Source organism: Sparus aurata, chromosome 11 (genome assembly GCF_900880675.1).
Source record: "Sparus aurata chromosome 11, fSpaAur1.1, whole genome shotgun sequence".
In the NCBI taxonomy this organism is placed as follows: domain Eukaryota; kingdom Metazoa; phylum Chordata; class Actinopteri; order Spariformes; family Sparidae; genus Sparus; species Sparus aurata.
Window position 1 is genome coordinate 1706182 of NC_044197.1, and position 27252 is coordinate 1733433.

Sequence of the window (27252 nt, forward strand, 5' to 3'; positions counted from 1 at the left end):
AAGTCAGCACAGGAGCAAAGTGGAAGGTGTTTGTAGGGAATGAGTCTAAGGAACAAGAAATAACAGCGTTGCTAACTTCTTATATTGGATATATTTATCAATGCTGAGGGAATCAAGAGTCAGGTCGAGTCCTGAGGAGAGCTGCATCTGCAAGTGAGCTTCTGTGCTTCAACTTCACATTTTTATGCTGTGCTGGTTCCTGTTTGCTGCAGACACACAGACGGAGGTTTGTGGTGTTTGTCTGTGTGGGTGTTTGTGAAGTGTAACCTCCGACAGAGCTCCTACCTGAGGCTGCGGGAGCGCGGTCTCATGGCGGGGGAGCGGCGTCCCTCCTCGTCCGTGATGCTCTCGGAGCTGAAGTGTTTGGTGAGGAAGTGCAGCTCGTCCGGCGTGGGCTGGAAGGGCAGCTGGTGCAGCTTCTCCTGAGATGAACAGGAGGACTGTGAGAGGAGGAGCACAGAGGGAGCACAGATTACAACCAGCACTGGAGCTACTGCGGGGTGAGGCTGGAGCGGGGCTGAGACCAGGGACGGTCCGGGCCGGTCCGGGCCAGGTGAGTTTGTTACAGGACAGGCCAGGTGACGTTTAGAACTGGAGCTGCTGGCTGGATTTAAGAGTCTGGACGTGTTTTTCAGAATTTTGATGCCTACTGGTCGATTAACTCAAAAGAGACGCCGCTTATGACTTATTCTGGTCACACACATCCGAGGGTGATTGATAACTTCATGGCCTGAGGTCAAAGAAGATGAGTTACACTGCAGCTCTCGATCCACTTCAACTCTTTGATCGAACATGTTTGAAGTGAACGCCCTGTCAGCACCGTCTGAGAAAACGGGCAAACCTACGAGTCCACAGTGGCGATGGCCGCCATCCAGGAAGGCAGAGTTGAACTCGTCCAACATCATATCACCTTCAAACTACCACCTCCTCCCAGGATGAAGACAGAGGAGGAGAAGGAGGAAGAGGAGGAGGAGGAGACTCTTTAGTATTACAGATGTGCTGGTTTCCTGAAAGTTGTGAAGGTCTTTGTTTCTTTTTCTTGTGAGATAAACCAAATCAGTTCCAGTTTAATGACCCAGAGTCTGACAGTAAACAGTGCTAATAATATCAGATTTTGGATGTTAACATGGTAGTTAAAAGTAAGATATTCATCATCTAGATACTGAATTCACTACAAATCTAATCACTGTTTTTAGATGATGTCAGAAAGAAAGGTAAACATGACGACTGCAACCTGATGTGACTTACGCATGTTTTGATTATTTGTTAGATTAATCAATAAGCTCTTTGATAAATAAAATGTCAGAAAACAGCAAAAAGGTCGATGATGATGTCTTTAAATGCCCCATTTGTCAGAACGGATCGCAGTTGTATTCTGCTTAATATGACATAATACGAACAAATGCAGGAAAATCTCCATATTTTTCAATGAAAAATTACTTTTACAATTAAATGATTCTCTAAACAGCTGGTGATTGTTTTTCTGTCAATAGACACATTGATTGGTTGACTGATCTTTGCGTGTTGAACTCCAGTTTTGTGTGTTCATTAAAAGTGAACAGCAGAACATCTTGATTAAAACTGGGCTGACTGAGGTTAAGCAGTTTTGCTCTCACAGTATTTAAAATGACTATTATTCAACGTGCCGGTCCAAAACGCACATTGCAACGGTTAATATAAAGACTTTAAAGCTGTGGTTGTATATATGAAAAGGGAAACATACACGTTTTAACCTACTGTACATGTTCAGATGTCTGTAAATATTTCTGGACACTGAGGGAAGTCTTTTTCATCCAACAACTCTTTTATTTTCCATAATAAGTAGAGTGAAATAAGTGCCTGTCCGGTGTAAATACAGTGAGCTGGCAGTCTGGATGTAGGAGTTAAGAGCTCACACAGATGGTTAACTCCGCTCGCTGCCTTTGAAGCATGCTGAGACTCATTCTACAGCCGGCAGGTACAGAGAAACTGCACACCGGGGTATCAAGGAGGGAGATGAAGGAATGGCAGAAGGCAGAGGAGGAGGAGAGGGATCAGACCAGAGGGACTGTTGATGTGTCCCTGGGAAGGAAGGGAGGAAACTGAGGAGAAACAGACCAGGAAGTGGAAGTACACCTGAGGGCATCAGAGGGGAGGAAGAACGAGGGAGTGCATCACGGCTGAGGGAGGGCTGCTGGCTTGTTGCTTTGCAGTAAAGTCCGAGGGAGCAGAAAGCATTTATTTCGGTGTGTTAGCGGGGAATCCACAGATCATCATAGAATATATACAGTCACACGCAGAGACACAGAGAAAAGATATTTACCGAAACGGTGGAGCTGGGAGTGTTGGTGCCATATCCAGAGGAAGGCAGCGAGGCCAGAGACCAGCGTCTGCCGTCAGTCCTGCAGGAGAGACAGAGACACGTGAAGACGTCCATCTTTTCATATTCTAACACATATTCTGTGACAGACATATCAAGGAGATGCAGCAACATCACATACAGCAACACAGTGATTCAGCTGAAGGAGGGAAAATGCAAACATGAGGCGTGAACATGGAGTCAAAGAGCAGGTGAAGCCATGAGGAGTCAACAGCCGACAGCCACCGGGTCACTCAGAACAACTCATCCAGAACCTCACAGCTCATTTCACTGAACACAATCCTGTAAAATACTTCTACTTCATGAGTTAGCAACAACTACACAGTAGTACAAGGAATCACAAACTTCCAAATTCAGAAATATAAGAGTATTTGGAGAACATCTGTAGGAGGTTTTAAAATGATTTTTCTCTTCAAGAACATCCATGACATGAGCTGGGACAGGTTCTGAGTTCTGGGTGAGTTGGCCTCACAGACAGCAGCATGTTACACTGTCCAAACACCTTTTGGATCCGGTTTATTAAAATGTAAATCCGCTGTATTTTTGTTTTTGAGCAAAGACCAAAAACAAAAACGTGTTAGTTCATCTCTGAGTTCCTCCTGTTAGCCACGAGCCGACGGGTTCCAGCTGAAGATATAAATCCTTAAAAACTCCTCACTTCAGAGTTTTCAGTCATTTCCGAGCAGGAGGAAATGTTTCATGCTTTAGTGAATATGTGTGGCAGCAGGATGGTGTGTGTTGGATTGAGTTAAAATAAATCCAGTGTGTGTGTTCGTGGTTCACTAGTGTTTTTAAATAGTTTTATAGATAAGAATGAAGCTTTATGGCAGAGAGTGAGACATTCTTAAACATATCTAGGGTTGGTTTTGGACAATAATAGAATATTTAATACCACCCGCCCTATTCTTTACAGATAACACACGTCTGAACCCTTCCTTCCCACCTCTGGGTCCCAAACAGTCTCCAGTAAGCAGACATTTTATTCTGACACTGTTCTTCTTTTAAACCTGATTTATGTGCAGAGTGTACTGCAGTAGAAGTGGAGACCCTGCAGGCGACATGTTGAAGTCATTCAGAGCATGAGGACTCAGCCATGCAGGACGGAGGGCAGGAAGGTGGCGGCAGGAAGAGGAAGGAAAAAGGTCAAAGGTCAAAACTGGGAGGTTACCTGTCAGCCCTGTGTCCGTGACTGTGAGGGAGACAAGACAGTGGGTTTCTTTTTATAGCTGTTAGCAGCTGTCAGTGAGACAGTCACACACACACACACACACACACACACACACACACACACACACACACACACACACACACACACACACACACACACACACACACACACACACACACACACACACACACACGCACACAAAAAAAACATTCCGGTCCTCACAACTCAGGTTTTTGATGTTACAGGTCAGGAGGTATAAAAAAAATGTTTTACACGACGCAGCTCAGCAGGAAACACTATAAAATAGTATTTTATATACTCATTTATCTGATGAGTATTTTCTTAGTTAATTGATTATTATTTTGTCTACAAAATTTAAAAAAAATGTCAAAATGCTTATTACTAATTTTTCAGAGCCAAAAAAATAAAATAATTTAAGAAATGAGACCTCTGCTGCTCTGTAGAATAACAATGTGTTGCAGGTTGTTTTTATTCTATTCAAACAGGCTTAAGATCCAGTTATTTTCCTAGAAAGCCAATATGAGATGTTTATTCCATCATTAGGAACAAAAACCAACCTGAAGAATAAAAATGCTTCTAATTGGGGAAAAAAAAGCAAAAAATCTGTTCCGTCATCATCACACTTTTTCCTTAACATTTTTAAAATGTCTGTTTGAGCCTCACATGAATTTCCCTCACATAAGACGATGCCACACACAGAAAAAGGAAACTAAGAGGCATCCAGATGAATGACCTGTCATATCGGCTTTCACCACATGGTGTCACTGCCGCCCTGCTGTCTGCTGTGCAGCTGCAGCTCTGAGGTCAGCGGTCGGACAGAGAGGGATTTTCAGATTCAGATCAACATTAATGCATCTTTTGGCTGCTGCACGGCCTCCACACGATGTTAAATGATGTCGTCATGGAAATAGCTCCGGGGCACAGTGCGACAGATGAAGTCTGTTACCATGGAAACATCATCAGCTTAATGAAGATTTAACGGGCTGTCGTTTTATTTTACTGAACTTTTATAATATCTCTTTTTTTTTTATCTTGGATTATAAATCACACACACGTGCCTCAACATGCATGAACCTGTCACAGATACATGCAGACATGCTCACACACACACACACACACACACACACACACACACACACACACACACACTAACACACACACACACACACACACACTCTCTCTCTCTCTCTCCCTTCTCCCCTCTCAGTAATTGCTATCTGAGCAGAGAGCCCGACAGATAAGAGGTTTATTAATCCTGGTTTGAGTGACAGCCTCACAGTGATCATCTAGCTCCTCATCAGCTCACACACAATCATCATCATCATCATCATCATCATCACCGTCAGCAGCAGCGCGGCTCTCAAAGCGCCGAAGTCACTGAACCGCTTCAAAAAGATATCGACATTAAAAGCTAGAGTGCGGCTCGTCCATGCTGGCTTCAGTTTCTTCACTTCCTGTCTGATTATAGTGATTCATTGTCACCGTGAATGAAACTGTTAACTTCACTGTTCAACATGTTGAACTGTGAAGTGACCTGCTGCTGCTGCTGCATGAGATTAAAGACTTCCTCACAAGAAAAGAGCTGCCTATCATTTAAAACTGTTTGGTGCCAGTAAGCTATCTGACGTTCAAAACAAATATTATGATTCTCTAATGTGAGGCATATGAACCAGGTTTAAACATCAGGGATTTGTTTTTACTCTGCCCTGCCTGCTGTACATGATGCACTGATCTGTTTTCCAGGTGTGACCCTCTGACACACACCTGCACATCTGAGTGTGTGTCTCACCTGCGTGCAGGAACGAAGGAGAAGTGTGCAGCGGTGTTGGGGGAGAAGTTGCGAGGGCTGTCCAGTGGGCTGGTACCTGACAGACGGAGCACAGCGGGAAACACAAAGGAAATAAAAGGTCAGCACAGTAAACAGAAACACTGCTGAACACTCATCATCTGTTCCTTTTTATTCAGCTCAGCGACTGATCAGGTGATACATTCAGTTATGATCTAATACTGTACAACACCAGAATTAACCTGTGAAGGCCTTTAGTCCAGTGACGAGCTGCGAGTCAAACACACATAACTGAGTGAAATAGAGCCTTCATCTCTGTTATGTGCTCCGTTATTGACAACCTGAGGCTAAAACTAATAAAACAGCAGTCTTAATCTAAAGCTGTCAGAGTGTTTAAATCATCCAGGAGACCCTTGAGTTTCCATGCTGAGGGAAACTGAGAATAGAAATTGAAAGAAAACCTTGAAATGTGAGTTTTCAGGAAGAATAAATACTTCCAGAAACTCAAAAACCTTTAAAACAATGAAACTGCAGTGCAGGTCTGAAGTGTTTCGACTTGTTCATTCATCCTCCCTCCATTCTTCTTCTTCTGGCCCTCAACAAGACACGAGCAGGATGAGTGAACGAGGATGTAAAAGGAGCGTTAACGGAGGCAGGAGAAGAAGCTCAGGTGACGAGGATGAATTAACCCGCGAGAGACGAAAATAAGAGAAAGAGGCTGCGACAAGAAGACGGAGATGGACACTGATGGAGTGTCTCATTAAGGTGAACAGGAGCTGGGAGGAAGGTGGAAGGTGGAGAAAGATAAGAGGGCGGATTAATCCGTCTCCTCCATCCACAGACAGAAGAGCAGAAACTGTGTTTACACTTCAAGACTGAAGAGATTCAGAGACGAGAGTGAGAACAGCTTCAGCCTTCAGAGGGAACGAGAGGAGAGAGAGACGGACAGAAGAGGAGAAACTACGTCACTGTTTTATAGAATTATATATTCATATAAACCTTAAATGGTAGCGTTAGTGATGCCTTATCACATTTCCCTCTTTGTTTGGTGTCATATTAATCACAGCTGTGGGTCGATGTTTCTTAAAAACATCAACACGTTGTTAGTCTGCAGGATCACTACGGCAACTTGTGACTGAAAACATGACACCGGCAGGAGAGATGTGTTTGTTACTACTGACGGGTTGGAACAGAAAACTCATAAACAACAACAAGATAACAACCACAGCGTCACGCTGATTAATAACGTGAAGTGAAACAGTATTTCAGTCTCACCGTCTGTGTGTTTCAGTGAGCAGGAACACAGAAACATTATTAAACACCTGCTGTGGAGGCGACACCCAGAAAACAGACGACCCTCTTCTGAATAAACCGTCAGAGTATTTAATAAGCAGACTGACACGTCCATACATAAACACACAGCAGAGCGGGGACCGAGATTCAAGGCCGGTCTATCTGCAGGAACCTGAAGTGTCGGTGTGTGACCAATAATTCAACGGAGACGAGGGTGACACACACACACACACACACACACACACACACACACACCACACACACACACACACACACACACACACACAAACACACACACACACACACTCACACTCACACAGATGGATGTGAGACAGATTGCTGCCGGCCTCAGAAACAGGAGCAGAGATTAAGTAGTCGGACATTTCCACATCAATTATGCATTTTCCTCGGCAGCAGCTCGTCTGGACGGTGCAGAGAACTCAAATATTAATACCAGCATTTGCCTCCTGTCGGATCGGGAATCTCCGTCTCCGTCTGCAGCCGGAGAGCAGAGCGTGTGCGCACACACTCCAGTGAACATGTGTGTCATTAGTCAAACAGGAGCTTGTTAGTGTCCGTCGCACTCGTGTGAAATGTCTCATAAAGACGCCGCGTGGTGCCGCAGTTACAGTTAAAAGTCAGCGCTCTGTCACACTTCAGCACTCCGACTGTTTGCCCGGACCATCAGTCAACATGAGGCTCGTTCACAGACGGGACGATCCATCTCTCTGTGTAAAGACCAATCACAGTCAAGGATTCTCAGACATGTTCGCATAATAACGCGTCTGTGCTCTCAGGTGTGTGACGGAAGCTCCAGGCTTCTGGGATCTTTGTGTCCCAAACCATCCTTGGTTTAGACCGATACTTCATTCTAAGGCCGACACGATTAAAAGATCAATCAATTTAACTGATGACCAAATAAATCACCAACTGGTCTGAGAAGAAACACTAAATATCTGCTGGTTCCAGATTTTCTGGCATGAAAAGTTGTCATGAGCGGCTGGTGACTACAAAACTGATTCTTTGCTGTGTTTAATGATTTAAACTGGTGATATACAACTTTTTTGCTTTAACTTATCATTCCGACGTAAATACTTAAATCCTAATCAGTGTAATTGCTGTTAAAAAATGACACCATACATGTAGAGATTGGCTCCCGATGACCTTCACTTTCACGATGATATTCTGTCTGAAACAATGCGAGTTGAATTACGGCACAAAGGAAGCGAGTCTGCCATCCTGCAAATACAACAGGAGGTGGAATTAGTTACTACTTTATTCTTTGTTTGCTTTTGTCTCTTGGATTTCTCCTGTTTCGTTATTTCTCACTATTTCTCACTCTCTCTAATCACCTGCCACCCTGTGTGTCTGCGCTTGCATCCCCTTTGTTTATCCGCAATACTTAATCTATAATATTACATCATCATTTACTTGTTGAATATTGATGTTATTATACTAAAACTGCAAAGTAATAAGCAGATAAGATTACAAAGGCAGAAAATAGGTATACTAGTGTGTGTACTATGTGTTCTCAGCTGACAGTTTGTTTGTTAACTGTCTTTTTATTTGATGCCCAGGTGTCTTTGCTGCCCCACTGACCTGTGATCAGTCACTGGTGACGGCTATCATACAGAACAAGCAGCCGGATGCCGACACAGGTCACTGAGACCAGAGAAGAGAAAACACCTCATTTCTTCCACAAACAACAGTCTTGTGATGTCCAACCGTGTCCAGAGAGACTCAAAATCAAATCACTGACAAATACTTTCCACCTTTTTCAGAGGGAACAAAAATCACTGTGTGGATTTAATGTTGAAAGTAAACAATGAAGCTAAATGAAATGTAAATCACAGCCGAGAGCACCTGGCAGGCGGCCTCATCACAACAGGTACAGAAGCTGCTGTGCTGTCACATTTGTGAAGAGTTCACGCTGCGAGCTGCAGTGACAGTGACCTACTTTAGCAAAGACCGAGAAACACAGCAGAGTATGAGATACATGCAAATGTAATATCTGCTTCAGTCTCGCTGCCTCTCCGGGGAGAGTGTGGTCGGGATAACAAAACACAGCTATAATTGGGGAGGGGGCGGAGAGAAAAAATACAAAATATGTGTGTGACAAGAAACCGAATAAGAGAAAAGCTTGAAACCCTGCTGTCTTTCTTTTTGTCCTTCATTACGATCACAAAGACCGGCGCAGGATTGTCTGACAGGATTCATCAGAAGTCAGAGCACACGGAGCTGCCAATCATCGGCTGGCCTTTGCCAAATAACAGCCGGGAGGAGAGAGATGAGGTCAGGGCGAGGAGGAAGGAGGAGAGAGAGAAGAGAGCGAGAGAAGATGTTGAAAAGAGGACAGAAAGGAAGAAAGAAGAAAATGAGAGAAGGCGTTACGGAGATGACAAGCCAGAAAACGAGATGAAAGCGGAAACGAGGGATTTATGCCGACTTTCAACATTTAATAAAAGTCATTTTTTTTTGAAGAGGACCAGTCCTCATCAGCCCCTCAGGATATCAGACTTCAGACAAATCTACATTGATTAGCAGTAAATGGCTGTATGATTGAAACCATGATGAAATTCATGATTAGGGCCGGAGAAAAGGATTGAGAGGAAAAGAAGAAGAAAAAAGCAATCATCTGCGTATTAAGATGGTGTCGGGGAATGAAGGGAAAGGTTTAATGGCCTCCAGTGGAGAATATTAATCAGTTAAGTAGCAGCCAGCAGTGAGATACCACCGACTCAGCTTCGACCAGATTAAGATTGCTGTGAAGGTTGATCTCAAAATTAGCAGACGGATATCATCCAAAGAGTTATAGCTCAACAGAAAGAGCTTTAAAATCTGTATTTCACTGTTCGGGAGCTTCTGAAGCGACAGAAGAGAAAATTATAAAACAGCAACTTTAATTAGCGATATTTAATTAGCGGTGTGTTTACTTCCTCGACAGGGTCCGGGACTCGAGAGGACGGGAGCGCGAGGTCGACCGCAACACTGGTATTTAGTGTTACCATGGCAACACAGCTGCCACGGCGGTATGATGGCAGGATGGAGAGAAAAACAGGAAGAGAAAGAAGGACGGAGCGAGAGAAGGGTGGAGCATCCAGCGACAGTAACCGACAACACCACCTGAGTGTACCTGACTCTCACACACCTGGATCTGTCTCCATCTCTCAGGCTGCAGCTGACGACTGTTTTTAGTATTGATTACGTTAATTATTCGTCTGGAAAATGACAAAAATTAGGACAAAGGAACGTCACACAAGACGAGACCAATTAATGTTTCCTTTTCCGTAAAGAGTAGAGACAGAAGACGAGGGCGGAGGACCGACAGGTACGACCTGCAACAAGGTGTCGGGATGGGATCCAATCAGACGTTGTGGTTATGAGGTGTGTGAGCGAAACATTCAGCAATCAGGAAGCCGCACATTCAACATTTATTATCTGTAATTAGATTTCTGAAGGATCATGTAAAGGTATTCAGGTCCTGTGGGCCAAATTTGGCCTGTTGTAAGGTAAAATGTGGTGAGTATTTAAGAGATAGAGGATAACGACGATGCTTTAACATTTTTAGTTCTGTAAAAAATGCTCTTTAAAGGTGCAGTACGCAGGATTAACAGCATCTCGCTGTGAGGTTGCCTTGCCTCATCTTCTTCTTCATCTTGCACACTGGACCTTCTTAATGCTCAGGATCCTGAATTATTAACGAGTTTGACAGGTAAAGTGTCACTTTTGCGCAGGAAGTCCGTCAATTATCTGAACCTCTGATCTCCGCACCATTTCACATCTTAACAATATCATACAATGTCATATGTTTTTAGTTTTTTACCCGCCACTGTCAATTAAGTTTCAGTTGTGACCCAGCAGGAGATAAAGTTCAGGAGCCTCTACAGAATAATAAATACTCTTCAATCATCTGACTCAACTTCTGCCAGACTTAAACCACTTGCTGAGACTTTATAGGGGTCAAAGATCGACAATATTATATATTAAAAGTATATACAGTAACTCTGTACGTCGTCTTCCGTCACACGAGGAGCTGCAACAAACTACTGCAACTTATTTTACTTTTAAGGAAGACGACTATCGATGATCCACCCATCGGTTTAAAAGGAAGCCTCATCTTTAATATCTTGTGTTTGTGCTGATACTTTGAAGAGGTTAAACGTGTGTGTGTGTGTGTGTGTGTGTGTGTCTGACAGGTCTGCCAGTTTCATTATTTCCTGAACAGGAAATGAGACGTGTGCGAGTGTCTGTCAGCGGAGCACCAACACACACCAGCTCTCTCTCTGATCGTCAGATATAATTGTCGATATTTCACCGTCCCTCCATCTTTCACATCCATCCTGCCGTCTTTCTCTCCTCCCGTTCAGTCACTGTCACCGATCCATTTATATTCCGTCCCTCCAATCTATATTTCATCTCTGCGGTTCACTCCCCCCCCCCTTCAGTCACCATCAATCAATATCACTATTATTCATCTCTTTTCCATCTCTCACTCTTCACATCTACAGGGTGGAGGAGGTGGGGTTGGTCGGGGGTTCCTGCGGGTGGATTTTCAGAGGTTTTGTGTGCTTGTCTAACATGCTGTCAAGCGTGTTCGACAAAAATCCTGTCAGCGCAGACTTCATCTGTCACCACACACACACACAGACACACACAACACACACACACTCCTATTAATTAATTTCATTATACATACGTGTGTGTGTGGCGCCAGCGAGAGGAACCGTGGCAGAGTTTTCTAGATTCAGTTGTAATCTCACCCGGTCTGAGATGAGCTATTTATTTGATCTGTTAAATAATTTATAAAATGTAAAAACTCATTTAGTTTCCTGGAGCACTTGTTTTTGTACAATAAACATAAAACAACCGAAGATATTAAGTTCCAAATGAAAGAAAGCTGGAATTCGTCATGTTTAATTGGCTGGAAATCAGATTATTTTTTAATTGATTATGTAAAAATTATGTAACATTGTTGAGTGGAACAAGCAGACATCGCTTGGACAAACAATGCTGCTGTTTCAGGTCTGATATCAGCAACTAACGATTTCTTTCATCGTCAATAAATCTGTCGATCCTTTTCTCAATGAGTCGATTATTCACTGGTCTACAAAATGTTTCCCAAAGATGACGTCCACAAATGTCTGAAGTATTATGTTTACTGTCATAGAGGAGGAAAGAAGCCAGAAAATAATCACATTTCAGGTGGAATCAGATAATTTTGATGTCTAATTTCTTAAAAAATTACTCAAAACTAATCGAGTCTGTACATTTCATAGTCACTCGATTAATCGTTGCAGCCCTCGTCTCTTAAATATATAAAATAAATACACATTTTTGGATAATAATCTACCGAGACATGTTGGAGTCATATCAGCTTCCTCAGATTTATATCTGTGAGCTCAGAATCAGCCAGGCTGGTGTCAATTCATCAATCAATCAGGCTTCAACAGCCATGTGAGAATCAATCTGTCCGCAGCTGAGTTTATGGGAACTATTTATAGCAACATTCCCCATCAATCACTTCAAAAAGAGCAGATGTTGATAGTTTTATGATGTTCTATATTTACAGGGAAACAGTGCGACGTGTCAGCAGCTGAATGAAGTCTCAAGTTCATCATCAGATAAAAAACACGAAAATAGAAATCAGTTTATTTGTAAAGTTATTTTAAAATATCTAGATTTGGACTGTTTGTCTGTCCGTGCATTAATCCATGCACTCAAATATCCAGCTGTGCGGCGCTCAGTACGCAGCCTGAGCTGGTAATTGAGATCTGCAGGTGTGTGATGGTAAACAACACGACTCCTTGTAACACACCTCACCTGCGGTTACCACACACACACACACACACACACACACACCAGCAGACGAGGAACGAATGAACATCGCTGCAGAAACAGTCGATACCAAACGCTAATAATCACGATGTTGTTTTGGTTCAATTGATTTTTCTTCTCTGCTTCCAATTTGGCCTTAAGACGATATCATTCTGTTCACCTGTCCGTCCAACAACACGCTCCAGAGTGAGTGGATCAGGGATGAATCACTAACAGCTGTGTTTATGTTGACCCTAATATTCTAATAAGATCATGAGCAGGTTTAACTTTGATAATCTGTTCAGTAGGAGACTATTTGTGCCTAATACAAAATGTCAACACTTAATCTGATTGTTTCTCTCCGTTCGCCTCACGTAATATCATGTGATGTTGCTTCTAGCAGGGACAGAAAACACGAGGGGAGATTTTTAAAGATGATACGATTGTTGAGTAGGAAAAGGTTTAAGAAAGTTACAAGGAAAAAACCCAGCAGACTAAATGCTTCACAGCAGACAGAACCACCCTGCACATGTCAAAAAAAGGTTATAATTTGATAGCATCTAAACAAATATCTGGTAATAGAAATAATGTCCTGGTGCTGCTGTATACATTTAACACATCAGTGTGGTCTGACGGACTTCAAGGACGCTTCACAAGGTGAAATTCGTGTAGTTTCAGGTGTCAGATGTGTGTGTTTGGTGTGTGTGTTACCTGTGTGTCCATGCAGAGGTGAGTGTGGTCGCGGCAGTGTGGGGGAGGTGCTGGACGTCACAATCAGGCTCTTCCTGTTGCTCGTCCGACAGCTGAGGACAAAAACCAAACTCAGTGAATCCAAGTGCATGTTTTAAAAAAAAACAATCCGATCTGCAGAACATCTGAACATTAGCAGTGAACCACACACAGATGTCGACCAATGGCTTCTCTGAACGTCACCAAACCTTCATCTTGTCACTTTTTTCCTCTCTGAGCTGTGAAGTCATGCATTATGAAAACACTCTTTCACCTCACACGCTCTCATGAATGTCATTTGTACCGCTTCCAAAAATGGACGAGCGTCCCCTGCAGCCCTGCGTCACTAACAGCAGGTGTCCACTCTAACCGTCAGACACACATCAGACCACACACAGACACACACACACACACACTCTCTGTCCTTCACACCAGAGGACAGAGATGACACAAAGACATCAGGCAGAACCACAGCTGTAATCATTCAGCACACAGCCGACAGTCACAGTGACTTTTTTTTCAGTTCAGTCAAAGACAAAAAATGTGTTTTGTCCACATTTCACTGTCTGTATATTTCCTGTGATGCTGAGGAATTGTTGAATATGATTTCACGTGTTTGCAGAGACACAACAGAGACACAGAGGAGACGAGACACTCCATCAGTCTGTAGCAGAGCGATGTGAACACAGGGTACGGGAGCCCTGACTGGACAATTACTGTAATTTGTCAGCGATCTTCAAGTGGAGACAACAGCAGCAATTCCAAACTCCCTTTAAAGAATGACATTTTTATGGACCAGTATGTAAGATCTGCCTGTAGTGGTCTCTGACTCATGGAAACAAAAGATGTGAATTAATGTGGGATCATTGGGGGACTTTCTTTTTATTATTAAACAGCCTCGACTGATGACATTCAGGAAAACTGTCACAGGTCATGTTTTAAAGTCCCAATCACTTTGTATTTGTGTTTGTCTCTGAGTCACTCTCCACAGGAACAAATGCAATGCATCATTATCTTGAATAAAACTAGGATTTAATTAGGATTTTTTGTTTTATGCAGCTTTATTTGAGCAAACTCTGATCTTTTAGGTGATCTTCAAGGTTCTTGGTTCTTTGTGATTTTGTTTTTTATAGTGTGATCATGAGAGAAACATCATGTCATTTCAGCAGAAACAATAAAAAGCATTCTATGTTTAGTCCAGAAACGACTTCCTGTCGGTAATTTAAGCTTTTCATTTTCACTGGAGAGTTCCATTAGAAAACAGCAATTCAGACTCCATCGCTAATGGCTGAGCGGTCGTTATGAATTTGATCCTGCAGTGAAATGGTTAGACTGCAGCTCCCCTCTTTACTGTGACGTGTGTGTGTGTGTGTGTGTGTGTGTGTGTGTGTGTGTGTGTGTGTGTGTGGTGGGGGGGTAAAAAAAGATGCTGGTTGATAAAAGAGCAATCTGCTTTAAAGCTGTGACATCCGTCCCCAGACAGAAGGGAAGAGGAGGAAATTAAGCAGCAGCTTTCACACCTAGCAGCTCCAACACACCCACAGGTCAGGCTCTCCGTCTTTGTTGTTCGCTCTGAGCTCAGAGAGTCCGTAATGACTCGAGGCGAGGCTCGTTTCGCTCAGAGGAAACAACAGATGGAAGTGGAGGCCGTGATGAGCCCTCCTGGTTCACCGAGGTGATGTCTTTCTGAAGTAACACACTTCTACAGCTGCCACCTTTCAAGACCAAACACAAACTGACGCCATTATTATTTTCATTGTAAAATTACTTCGACTGAACTTCAGTGAATTATTCAACCAACAGCTGAGCTCACAACTGCATCCAAACATCGTCCTTCAAGGATTTATTCACAGTCCTGTTCTGGTCATCACATGTAACACTGAATGTGCCTCCACGCTGATGATGACTTCTTCTCAAATTGTAATGCTCGGTTTAATAACTGCAGAGCTCTTTTTTAATCTGTTTCAGATCTATTGCAAACAAAACTACATTTATGTTGCAAGAAAAACACATGAACGACATTTTTCAAGACAGTCCCTCTTAATGTTGCATGTATTGATCAAGTCTATGAATGTAAAACTTTACTTGAGTATTAAAATTCATGACAAACCACCTTTACAACACATTTATAAACCAATAACAGAAGGGTGAACCTACAACGCTCTGACAGAAATAACATCATTACAAAACACACAATTTTTTCACGAGAGTTGAGCATAACGAGGTAAAAAAAACTACGATGTCAAGCAACATTGAGAAGACACACCTGTGTAAAAGCTGCTTCTATCTAGCCAGTAATTTAAAAAGAATTCTACGTGAAGCAATGGACACACACATGTGTTTGTGACAGGCTCACAGAGTGCCTGTTAACAACTAACAGCATGTGTGTGTTGTGTTAATTGGCCCGTCACATCTGCTGGTTGTAATTATGTAGCTGTGTGGTTGCTCCTGACAGGCCAAACCTGCCGGAATGATCACAAGACAGAAGCGATTAGTGCGGAAATCTTCGTTACAGTTAAGTGATCAGGGTGACGTCTCAGTTTCAGGTTCGTCTCACCGGAGATCTTCATCTCTACAGTCTGTGTGCTGCAGTCAGGATGTTTACAGCTTAGTCCTTTCATCAGAAGACTGTTTAAGGCTCAAAATTTATAATCAACACTGGAACAAGGTTCAGGTAAAGGTGAGGTGTGTGTGTGTTTGTGCATACTAGCATACTAGTAAAGTTTAATGTGTGCATGTGGGAATTATTAGGTGTTTGATCTATGGTACGTTTGTGTCTCATTCACATACCTGATGAATAATTACTGCATGTATATGGCATGCTGTGTGAGTGTGTGTGTGTGTGTGTGTGTGTGTGTGTGTGTGTGTGTGTGTGTCCTGCCATATGTTGGGATGTGCAGCATCAGCAGTTTGAGCGTAGCATGTGGTCTACACACATAAACACACACAACTGTATGAAGGATGAGCTGCCATGTTGGATATCCACTGATGTGTGTTCAGGGAGTTTCTTACACACACTTTTCTCACACAAACACACACACACACACACACACACACAACACAGCATGCCATATACATGCAGTTAGTATTTGTCAGGTGTGTGAAGCTTCTAATGCTATTAACCTTTTCCTCAGTTTTCCAGGAGGTGTGATCGCTCACTGCACTAAGTGGGTTTGTGCATTGATTTTCAAAGAACTGCTAAAATCTGAAAAAACTCAATTTACACCCAGAAAAATTATTGATCGGGGAATCTTAGTCTCCTACATTGAATATTTGTGCTCACCTGCAAGCTTGTTTAACATTTTTGAATGTTTGAAGCTGATCTGCTGTCTACAGACAAAAAAATGTTGTTGCGTTTATTTAAGAAGGCAGCGTGCAAATGAATAAAACAAGTGAATATCAGAGACAGACCGGCTATGCTCCACTGCAAGCAGAGCAAAAGGACACACAGAGAGGAGCAGAGGTAACAGAGAAGACAGAAAGTAATGAAGAAAGAAGAGAAAATGAACAACCTTTAACAGAAGAGGACATGTAGATGACACTGGGAGCCTGCAGCATATCGTGAGTCCCACTGAGACTAAAGCACCGTTCAGCAGGTGTAGGTTAATTTACAGAGACTGTCTCAACTCCTGCTGCTGCTCACCGAGTAGTGAACAAAGCTCAGTCGCTGCCTTATGAATATGGATTTACATCTGAGCAGGTCTGAGGCATCAAATGCACTCAGGGAGAACAGAGACGGAGCTGAAGTGGGAGAAACCAACCCTTGTAATAAAGTCGAGTGATGGTCGAAATCGGGACAGAAGATGGTTTGACAAAGACTTCTTCTCATTCTTTAACACCGTCGTGACTATAAGTTGCCACAAACATCAACTCTTTGTATACTTTCACACATAAATGCACCGACCGCTTCTGACAGAGTGGTTTCTCCTCCTGCAGGCTTTCTGGATCCCTGCTGGGGAACATGTTTCCATTATGCAGAACTGACTGACGGCAACATTTCTGAGGGACTGTGTGTGTGTGTGTGTTTGTGTGTGTAGAGTGCTTTGCGTGCCTCTCGTCACCATCAAAGCAGCAGCCTGTCAGGTAACAGCACAGTGACTGAGTGCTGCAGGTGAACTGCTGCTGCTCAGTTTCATTACCTTCTCATGCTGCTGCAGCATTTATAACCAAACCTACTGTAGAAACCGGTTACAGGAATCTTTTATGTTTGCCGTTTTACCTGCTGTAGTTTCACGAGAAAAGAAAAAGACAAGATCGCATCAGTAAACGTTACGAACCAGGGTAGGAAAGAAGAGCAGCAGGTATGTTTCAGTGTTTGCACACGTGTGTTTGCTCGTGTTTACCTCCGATACGAGCGACTGCGTACGACCAGAGAATGTAATAACTCTGCTACAGTAAAACTCAGAAGACACACAGTCGTAGATGTGAACATACGGTGAGACAGCGGAAACTAGAGAGGAGCAAACAGCTGTGTGGGCGTCGAACTAACCCACCGACACACACACAGTACACACAGACGCCTGACACACACACACACACACACACATCAGACAGCAGGTGAGTGTATGTGGATAAGATCTACAGCTAAACTCATTTCCCACAGTCCATTCAATAACGCTGGTCTGAGGGTTACAGACACAGGAAATCAATGTGACTCCACACACGTGTGTCTGTGTGTGTGTGTGTGTGTGTGTGTGTGTCTGTGTGTGTGTGTCTGCTGTCAGATAAATAGCTACAGGGTGAACGTCCTAAAGGAGATGTAACTATACGCATTTTCATCCACGCAAGTCGATGAAAACCTGTTGCTTGTAACAGCCTACATATAGAATCGTAGTAAATGTGCACGTTACTTCTGTCTTTTTAGAGAGCATTTCATTATTTTGCAGCTGATTGTTTTTCGGTTCTCTCTTCTTCAGGAAACGTCCTGATCACGTTCAGTTTCAGGTGACCTTGTGCAGCTGGAAACAGACTTCTAACAAGCATGGGAGACGAGGATTTCACCCAAATACACAGGATTAACAAGAAAGCTGAGGATACTGAGAGATTAGATTAAACTCTCTCATTTGTTCAAGCGGTCTGGTGGGATGAGCTGATGATGTCACATTGTGGCGCTCTGTACTGAGCAGTACAAAAAGTTGGTGTTAAAATGTGCACATGTGTATAAAAAGGATAACGTGCAGGAAAAAATGTTTTAATCCTATTTTTAGGGCTACATCAATAGACTTTTTAGGAATTCTGGCACCATCATCTAGATACAGTAGGCACCTGGTCTTGTTAGCCTGTATTAACGGCCCAGGGGCGATACCAAGATGGCTGCCAAGATGGCTGCCGAGTGGCGAGCTTTGCCTGAAAGGTCTTTGCTTTTACTTTCACCCTCCACATTTATTCTGCCGACCCAGGAGACTGAACCGACGACCCAACAGTGACTGAAGAACTGTGGCTCACTCTGTTAAATGAAAAAGGTTTTGGAGATGATTTCATTCATTATTTTGGAAATGGCACTTAAAACTATTGTTAGTCAAATATCGGCACAAGTATTGATTCACAATTAAATAACGGACTGACGTGTTTATGTGTGTAAAAGTTAACTGGCTCTTTTCCGGGCGGAGAACCATCCTCCATCCAAGTTTCCTGGAAATCCGTTCAGTGGTTTTTGTATAATCCTGCTGACAAACCAACCAACCGCTGGACACGAGTAACTAAGCATCCAGTCAGTGGATGTGAGAGGACAGAGACGAGCAGGCTGTGTCGGGTTGACGTCATGTTGAGAAGCTGTGTTGTCTTCTGATCCACAAATAACTGGAGAAGCACACATTGTTTGAGGCGCAGACACAGTGATGAGTTTGTCTCCCGCAGTGTGTTATCGAGAAATCAAAGTGGACGCTGCATAACCCATACTTATACTTTGATGATGACATAAAAATGCAAATAGAGAAACTAAAAAAGGCTGTGAAAAGTAGCAGACAGTGACCAGAGGACGAGACGGAAATAACTAAGTTTGACTGATCTGGGGACAGAAAATAGCAGGAGAAACGGTGGGAGGATCAATACTGACTGTAGCTTTCATCTGAATGGGATAACTGGTGTTTAAAGAGAAGGAGGCTTTCCTCCTCCGACCCTTCAGGTCGACCTTTTCCGTACCGGCTATGACTCGATTTCACCCTTATTACAGCACAACACGAGCAGTCAGCGCCACCATGCCAACCCAAAAACTGCCAGAGCCTGTTGCTATGCAGGAGTCCCTCCCGTCTCACTTCACGACCCCTTTCTCCTTTAAAAAACACTGCCGAGACAAACACACAACAGGAGGCGGTGACGAGGAGCAGAGAACAAGAAACGTGTCAGTGTATGTGAGTGTGGCAGCCACCCCTGTTATTACAGGAAGGAGGAGGAGGAGGAAAATTGCTGCTTCAAAGCAGTAAGTACAGCTCTGTCTCTGTAGCAGCCACTTCTGCCTCTGACTGACAGGACGGCGAGCGGTGAGGTCAGCGGAGGGAACGGAGAAACGACGACAAGCGGCAGCATGAACAAACGTCAAACTGCAGCCTCGACCTGCATCACAAGCACGTAAAACATACGCAAATAGAGGAAATTCAATAAAACAGAGCACACACACACACACACACACACTGCAGCTCGAGGATGACATGTCATCAGTGCATGTGACTGTAACTCAAACACACACACACACACACACACACACACACACATTGAGTCAGACAGAATCCTGTTTATCCATCAAAAGACAAATCCAGTTAGTGACCTTCATGTTGGAGCAACTCCTGCTGAGCATCTAAAACCTGCAAAGAGGAGGAGGAGGAGGATGGAGGAGGAGGAGGAGGAGGAGGAGGAGGAGGATGGAGGAGGAGGAGGAGGAGGAGGACGGAGGAGGAGGAGGAGGAGGAGAGCGGCGGGAATAAAAACAGCAGAGAAAAAGAAAAAAACCCCAAACTATTCAAATTGCAAAATAATAAAACAGGAAGCAGAGAGGAGCAACAGACGCAGCCACCAGAGATGAAGTAATGAAACGAGCGAGTACCTCTTGGAGCGCCGCAGCATGCTTCTCTCAGGCAGCGAGAAATTGGAGAGCACCGTCCAGAAGGAGTCAGACATGCTAACGCAGACACGCGACCATCGCTGTGACACGGCGCCGTTCGGCAGAGGATGTGGTTAGCAAACAGACGCTGGCTTCCACCTGTCACACCGGCGAGAGCGAGTGTGTGTGGAGCTGCTGTGTGTCTCCCCTCCCTCCCTCTCTCTCTCTCTCTCTCTCTCTCCCTTTCCTCTGATCCTCTCTCTCTCCCCTCAGCAGTGCTCCCTCCCTCCCTCCCTCCCTCCCTCCCTGATGCTCTTTTCTTCCCCTCACTATTGACTTCAGTGTCCATTAGAGGAAGGACAGACTGGTTATCAGTTCACAGCCGTTCATCTGCTGATGTTTGTTTTCCATCAGTGATATTTACCTCCTGATAACCATCGTGTGAACACAACTTGTATCTTTATTTTTAATTAGATATTTTAACTTTTTACAGCTGTTTAAGGAACCAAGAGACCTTTTGAGGAACTCAGAAACTTTACAGGAGGAAGCAGGTCGTCCTCTGACGTGAGACTGGACGATGGATATGTTTATAATGTGATGTTAATCCCTTTGTGGTGTCTTTGTGCTTAACTGACCATTGTGATGAAGAACCTTGAATTGTCTGACATTTAATTTACCTGATTGGACAAAAGCACACGCTCTGTTGTCATTTTTTCCACACATTTCTAGATGTGTCTCGATGAAGATGACGCGGCATAATTGGGAGTTGACCTTCACAGAATTACAGCCTACCAGTGTTGATTGTTGATTTAACAATAAAGTTGTAAAGTTATATTGCAACATTGTTCTCTTGCATTCAATTGCAGGCACACACTTGGCAAAAATGACCTTTCTTTGTTGGGAGGAAGCAGCAAAAACTCGGCCCTTCTTGTGAAAGCAGACATCTGGGGGACGTTTTTAGATTTTATGGACTTGCTGAGAAGCATGAATTGGGCAAGACACATTCTTTTCTGTTTACTCTGCCTCACAGATATTACAATATTTTGAATCAGTGACCACGCTGGCGGTTTTCAAACTAAAGCCAGTGAAGATTCACACGTGATTGTATAAAACCGTGATGAGATTGTATCTGTATCGTACACAGCTCCTGTAGCCTACTAAGTATGACTTTCTGATGGCTTCAGAGTCTGCAGTGCCAAACATTCATACAGTAAAAAAAGAACTGGGTGTCACTAGTGTCAATATTTGGACGAGGAATGGACATTTCCTGTGATTCAGAGGTTCCCAGCTGTTCAAGGTTCTGACCCTTTCAATCCAAGCAACAACAACTGAGAAGGGCTGGGAATTTAGAAAGCAGACACGTGCAAAAAACTATTATTCTTTGACTTTCAGCTTCTAATTTAGATCCTTAAATTACATTTGAGTGAAAGGAAAACGTTCTAATCAACTGTTATGTCCAAAACTACAGAAGTAAGTTGTGAAACAAAGAGAATTCTCCTTTAAGTTCAAAATATCGTTCAGTAACCTTTCAGCCGAGCAGAAGGTCAGGACACTCGTGTGATGGCGGCAAACAAACAGGTGTGTGATGAGGTGACACAGCGCGTCTCTTACCTCCACAGGAAGGGGTTTCCTCGCTGGTGAACAGGGGCTGACAGAGGGCCATCAGAGGAACAGAGGGAGGGAGAGGAGGAGGTGGAGGTGGAGGTGGTGGAGAAGGAGAAGGGGGAGAGGGTGACGACGGGGGGCTGAACGACGGAGGGATGAAAGGAAGTGGGGGACAGCAGGTGCTGGAGGAGGCTGCTGTTGCCGTGGCAACGCAGCTGAGCCGGCGACCAGATTCTGCCAACAGAGGAGGGAGGGGAGGAGTGGAAGACAGGATGAAGAGGGGAGGAAGAGAGACGGGTGAGGAGAGAGGGGTGTGTGAGGAGGACTGCTTTAGAGAACGAGTGTGTGTGTGTGTGTGTGTGTGTGTGTGTGTGTTTAAAAGCAGTTAATAACCCTGAGTGGAAACATCTGTCTGTTTTAACTTTTTAACTCTACCGCCTGTCCTGCTGTATCATGAACTGTGACGTCATTCAACATGTAAGGATTTAGAACTATTTTCTATTATTTATTTTTTAATGTAAATTGTTTTAATGTAAATTGTTCAGTCTAAATCAAAATAAAACCCCTGACAAGTTCCTACAGTCCAAAGTAACGTGAGCCGATCTAACTGCTGCCACTGAGGCCATAAGTGGAAATCAGACTGAAACTAAATACTTTAGTCACGAAGAAGAAGAACAGTAATGATGCAGTTACGTCAGTTAAGTGCCGTCCACACCGAGAGCGATCGCTGTAACAATAACTATCATGATAACAACGTTAGCAGCCACACTGATGAACGGTGTCGCTCTGTAAACATCAGCTCCGAGCCTGCACAACAACACGTCCCAGCTGTGCCGGGCGCTGAGGAGAACACATATTGATGACTTGTTCCTGCTGATCACTGCACGGCATAAACAAAATATCCTCCAGATTGAAGTGGTTTTACAAAATAAACCAAAGATGAGGAGAATCCAACACTCGACTGCATCAGCAACAGAGACCTTTTGGCAGAACATCCAGAAAAATGATGTTTTGTTTTGTTTTTTTATGTGTAATTTGCAGCCAAATGGTAAAATGTGTAAGTGTTTGATTAACAGACCGAGTTATCAGAGTCTTAAATCGTTATATTTGTGGTGTGGACTCCATCATCCACTTGAGTTATACCATTAAGATACTTTAATATATTTAATGTTGTTGTTACAGTGGTTGTTCTTGGTGTGGACGACCTTCTACACAATATCTTTTAAAGTTTAAGTTTGCTAACATTAGCCACCAAAATCTAAAAGGGCTTTAAAGGCTAAACCTCTGAGAACACGGGATGTTACATTAACAGTGTTCGAGGCAGCAGCAGTTCCGAGCTCGACCCAATGATCCGCTCCGTCTCCGCCTGCCTGCAGATGTCCCCTCACAGCAGGCAGGAAGCCTCGCAAACTAACTCATCACGGAGGGAAACGTTTGGACAGAAAGTTCTGGATCAACTTCACAGAACTCAGTCAGGATGTTAAGCATCAAAGAGCTTCAGTAAATCAAATCATGGGTGTGGAATTAATAAACGTCTTTCAAAGAGATGCATCAGGAACCGAGTCCAGAATCAGAACTTGAAGTGGATATGAATATACTTGCAAAGAATCCCTCTGCTCAGGATCTACAGAGCTCAGCTGGCTCTGATCTGCGGGGCAGGAGGACCTTATGGTGGAGGCCACCGTGTCCCCCCTCCCCCCCGCTGGGAGGGACAGAATGGGTGAGACCACCTGCTGGGGAGTCAAGGGCTGCACACACTGTGGTTTATGCAGCGTTTCCCCAACATACTGTCGGACCATCTGTGGTGCACCGCCACTGTTGTTAACAAAAACTGAATGATAGAAAAGTCCTTAATTGAATTAAAGATCAGATAATAAGTCGGGTCAAATTTCAGAGATGGGGTCACATGAAGAGCATCTGATCCGGATTAATCAACTAAATGGATCAGAACGTGCTGACTGCTTAATATTACAGCAGCTTGTTGGACCACTAATGATTAATACATGCAGCCGGTTCTGGAGGTTCAGAGGTTTACTTGCTGTGTCAGTGCTGTTTTCCATAATTCAAGTATTTTCTTTTACATCCACAGAAAGTGTTGAGAGCTGACAGCAATGCCACTGACTTTAAAATGCAACTTTTAGGTTTGAAAGGGACTTTAATCATCTGTGCACCGACTAAAGATGTGCTTCAGCTGCACTAACGAGCTCGGATGTGACCTGAAATTACACGGAATGGAACTGAAGTTGCTAATTATCGCGCGCAACAGATGTTCTGTAGAGAATCAGCTCATTTAAGTTTGCATATTTGGTCAATTATCACGTATTAAATGTTATAATTATCAGTTTATTAATAACCCTCACTGCCCTCTTTCATTTGTGCTGTTGACCTGCAGCCTGCGGAGCTGATGGAGGACTTCCCTCCCGGCTGGTGTTCCACTCGCAAAGCGTCTCATGTTTCCGTCTCCTCAGGGTTTTCCATTCAGTATGTATGTACACTATGCATGTTCTGTATTATGACTGCCTGTATGTAATGTAAGCTCCCCCTGTTCACACCCATATTTCTAGTGACACTGACGTAGTAACAGGAACCATGTAGGCCTGTCAAAAACTATTTTTGGGGGGGGCTCCTTCCTCCTCACTCTCTTCCACACAGTCTACTCTTATTCTGTGAAGCAGGTATTATAGTTTGTAGACTTTAATCCCACAGCTTAAATCAAACATCCTGACAGAAGTGAAGACAGAAAAATGAATGTTTTCATCCAAATGTTTCCCTAATTTCGTTTCCAGAAAAGTGAATGAAGACAATTCATTGCTGTTCAGTCAGCTGCTGCTATAAGAAGATATCAGTACAAGAAGCACGTCACAGTCATTTCATTATCCAATTTAACATAGCATGACATTTAAGTTAGTTCATGTCCCTCACAGAATAAACTGTGTTAACTGTGGTGATCTGACAGTGAGGTGAAAGGTTCAGTCTGTGAGGAACATGATAACAGCTAGGATGAAAATGAAAGTTAAGAAAAAGATCAAATAAAATACAAACTATGAAGATTTATTGAAAAGTTTTTAAACAGTTGTTCATAATGACATATACGGGCTGATATTGGCCTATCACATAAGTATTGGTATCGGCGTATATGCTGTGATTTTAATGCACAAAAGATGCTTTGGATTTATCTATAATTCTTAAAGTTCAAGTAAGGTTTACTGTTTCAGTGCACTGATGTTACCTCTTAATATCCTGCTTGCATTACATCTACGTCAGAAGTGTTTGATAACCACATGTGATGAATATCGGCCGATGTATCGATGTTAGAATATTTGACTTTGTGATAACGGCAACAGCATCCGCCTGCAAAATCAAGTCAGCCGGCCAGTGACTGGCTGACAGTGACTAAAAATGCAAAACATCTCCAGGTTTGATAGCCTAGAGTTGATGCCAGTCTGCAGTGTTGAACTATGTTGTTTTGATTTGGCTAATATTTGTGCTACGCTAACTCGCTAAATTATAATGGAGGAAATGGTAAACAATGCCTGCTAAACATTAGCATGTTAGCATTTTCTATTAAAATGTGCTTAAAACATTTGGATGAAAGCAGACTACAAATGAAAACGTGAAAACAGGAGTAAGATCTGATCACACACACCCACACACACACACACACACACACACACACGGTCTTACTGGAGGTGGAGGTGTGGAGCTCCTGCTCGCTCCTTCCTCCTCTTCATCTTGTGTCCCGGGACAAAAGGCTCAGCTGTAATCTTTAATAATCCACCGGGCTGCATCGGATCATCTCTCCATCAAACACATTCTGTACTGACCCCCCGGGCAGCTCCACGCAGACCCAAAACTGTCTCACAGTCAGTCCTCCATGACTCAAACCCCTGACAGCATTTTTATATATAAAGGAATGACCAGAGAGAGAGAGAGAGAGTGTGTGTTTGTGTGTGTGTGTGTGTCACGTCAGCACCTGCTCTTATCTACACACAGACACACACAGTTATGTGAGGTATCTGGGGTAGATTGTTCCTCCACCAACAAGAACAGACATGCTGAGTCACAAACCAACAGACTGCCTCCAAACACACACACACACCGACACACAGTGTGTGGAGCTACGTGCGGACCACACACACATTAATCTGAGCTCGGTAAACACACTCGGTGTTCCTTTCACAGCCACTCGTTTGGGATTTCAGCCTTCTCATGTTTTCTTCCTCTGGATAATCCAAAGTAAGAAGGTCAGACACTCTTCCTTCCTGTTCTTGCATAAAAAATTAATCCAATCAAAGTCAAAGAGAAGTTCTGAGTGGTTCGGCGAGGAGGAAAGCGATCCGTCGTGCTCAGACTAGTTGCTCGCAGCGGACCTTCAGCTCCTGCCAGACAAAAGGCTCAGAGGGGACGCACCGGCTGCACATCCCCAGGAACAGAGTGCCGTCCCTGGACACTGGTCTGCTCAGTTAATCCCTCTCAGTTCCTGGAAGCCTCAGATAGTCTGATCGCTGTGATCAGATGGGAGGACTGACCGTGTGCTCAACAAACAACAGTGAGAGGGAGGGAGGCAGGGAGGGAGGAGGGGAGAGACGGGGAGGGAGGGAGGGAGGTGCGAATATGAAGACAGAAGGGAAGCCTGAGATGTTCTCTTCACTCCTTTTTTAGGAGTTTTTACTGTAAAAAGAAAAGTAATTTTGCGTTTTCTTTAAGCAAACTACATCTGCTGACTCATGCAGGAGCAGGAAGTTACAGAAACAAACAACTTCAGTAGTTTTTTTTTTTTTATTTTATATTTAAATTTTATGTATATATATTCTTAAATGAAGCCTCACAATACTTGACATGACAACTTATTGTTCTAACTTGAAACCTCTCACGTTTGAAGATATTTTCATGTTAGATTATCAACTTTATAACTTGGAACATTGCTTATAATAAAGATTTTGGTTTTAACTACAGGTTGATCAATACTTGATAATATTATGGAATACTACATTCTCATATTGCACGATAGACACATTATTTTTGCAGTGAACCCTCAAGTATAGATACCAAAGACTTGACTGTGAAGCTGAAAGTTCAAGCATTGATCACAGATGAAAGCCTAAAAAGGAAACTTCTCGTCCTCCCTGTGACACATGAAGTGAGAGGACGCTGCCATCAGACCATGTAGGAGCTGCAGCTGTCCCCTCACAGGCTCTGTCCTGGTTTCTCAGAAGCCCGGGGACACCGCTGACCCTGATGGGCTAAATGCAGCTCACATGCCAGATTGTTAATTCATAAACAATGAGCTGGATCACACACTGATCTGACGAGGGTAGGGTTACACACACACACACACACACACACACACACAGAACTAATGTGGAGTGATTACTAAACTGACGTCGCAGCAGGACACGAGATTGTCATTACACACCGACCTGGACTTGGACGTACGTGTG

General features: G+C 43.5%; 1 protein-coding gene across 14 annotated transcripts in view; it reads right to left on the reverse strand.

Moving 5' to 3' along the window:
• mast2 (microtubule associated serine/threonine kinase 2) overlaps window positions 1-27252 on the reverse strand; it is a 159939-nt gene that overhangs the window by 32275 nt on the left and 100412 nt on the right. For 4 of the 14 annotated variants that reach the window (XM_030432461.1, XM_030432462.1, XM_030432460.1 and 1 more), the window contains 5 exons: window positions 13153-13244; window positions 5338-5413; window positions 3528-3548; window positions 2303-2381; window positions 286-440 (listed from right to left, as the gene is read on the reverse strand). In XM_030432461.1, the coding sequence (XP_030288321.1) occupies window positions 286-440; window positions 2303-2381; window positions 3528-3548; window positions 5338-5413; window positions 13153-13244 (423 nt within the window). Of the gene's footprint in view, window positions 1-285; window positions 441-2302; window positions 2382-3527; window positions 3549-5337; window positions 5414-13152; window positions 13245-20209; window positions 20408-21817; window positions 22046-25495; window positions 26355-27252 lie in introns of those variants that run through there. The other 10 variants (XM_030432473.1, XM_030432464.1, XM_030432467.1 and 7 more) reach the window with 9 other exon arrangements.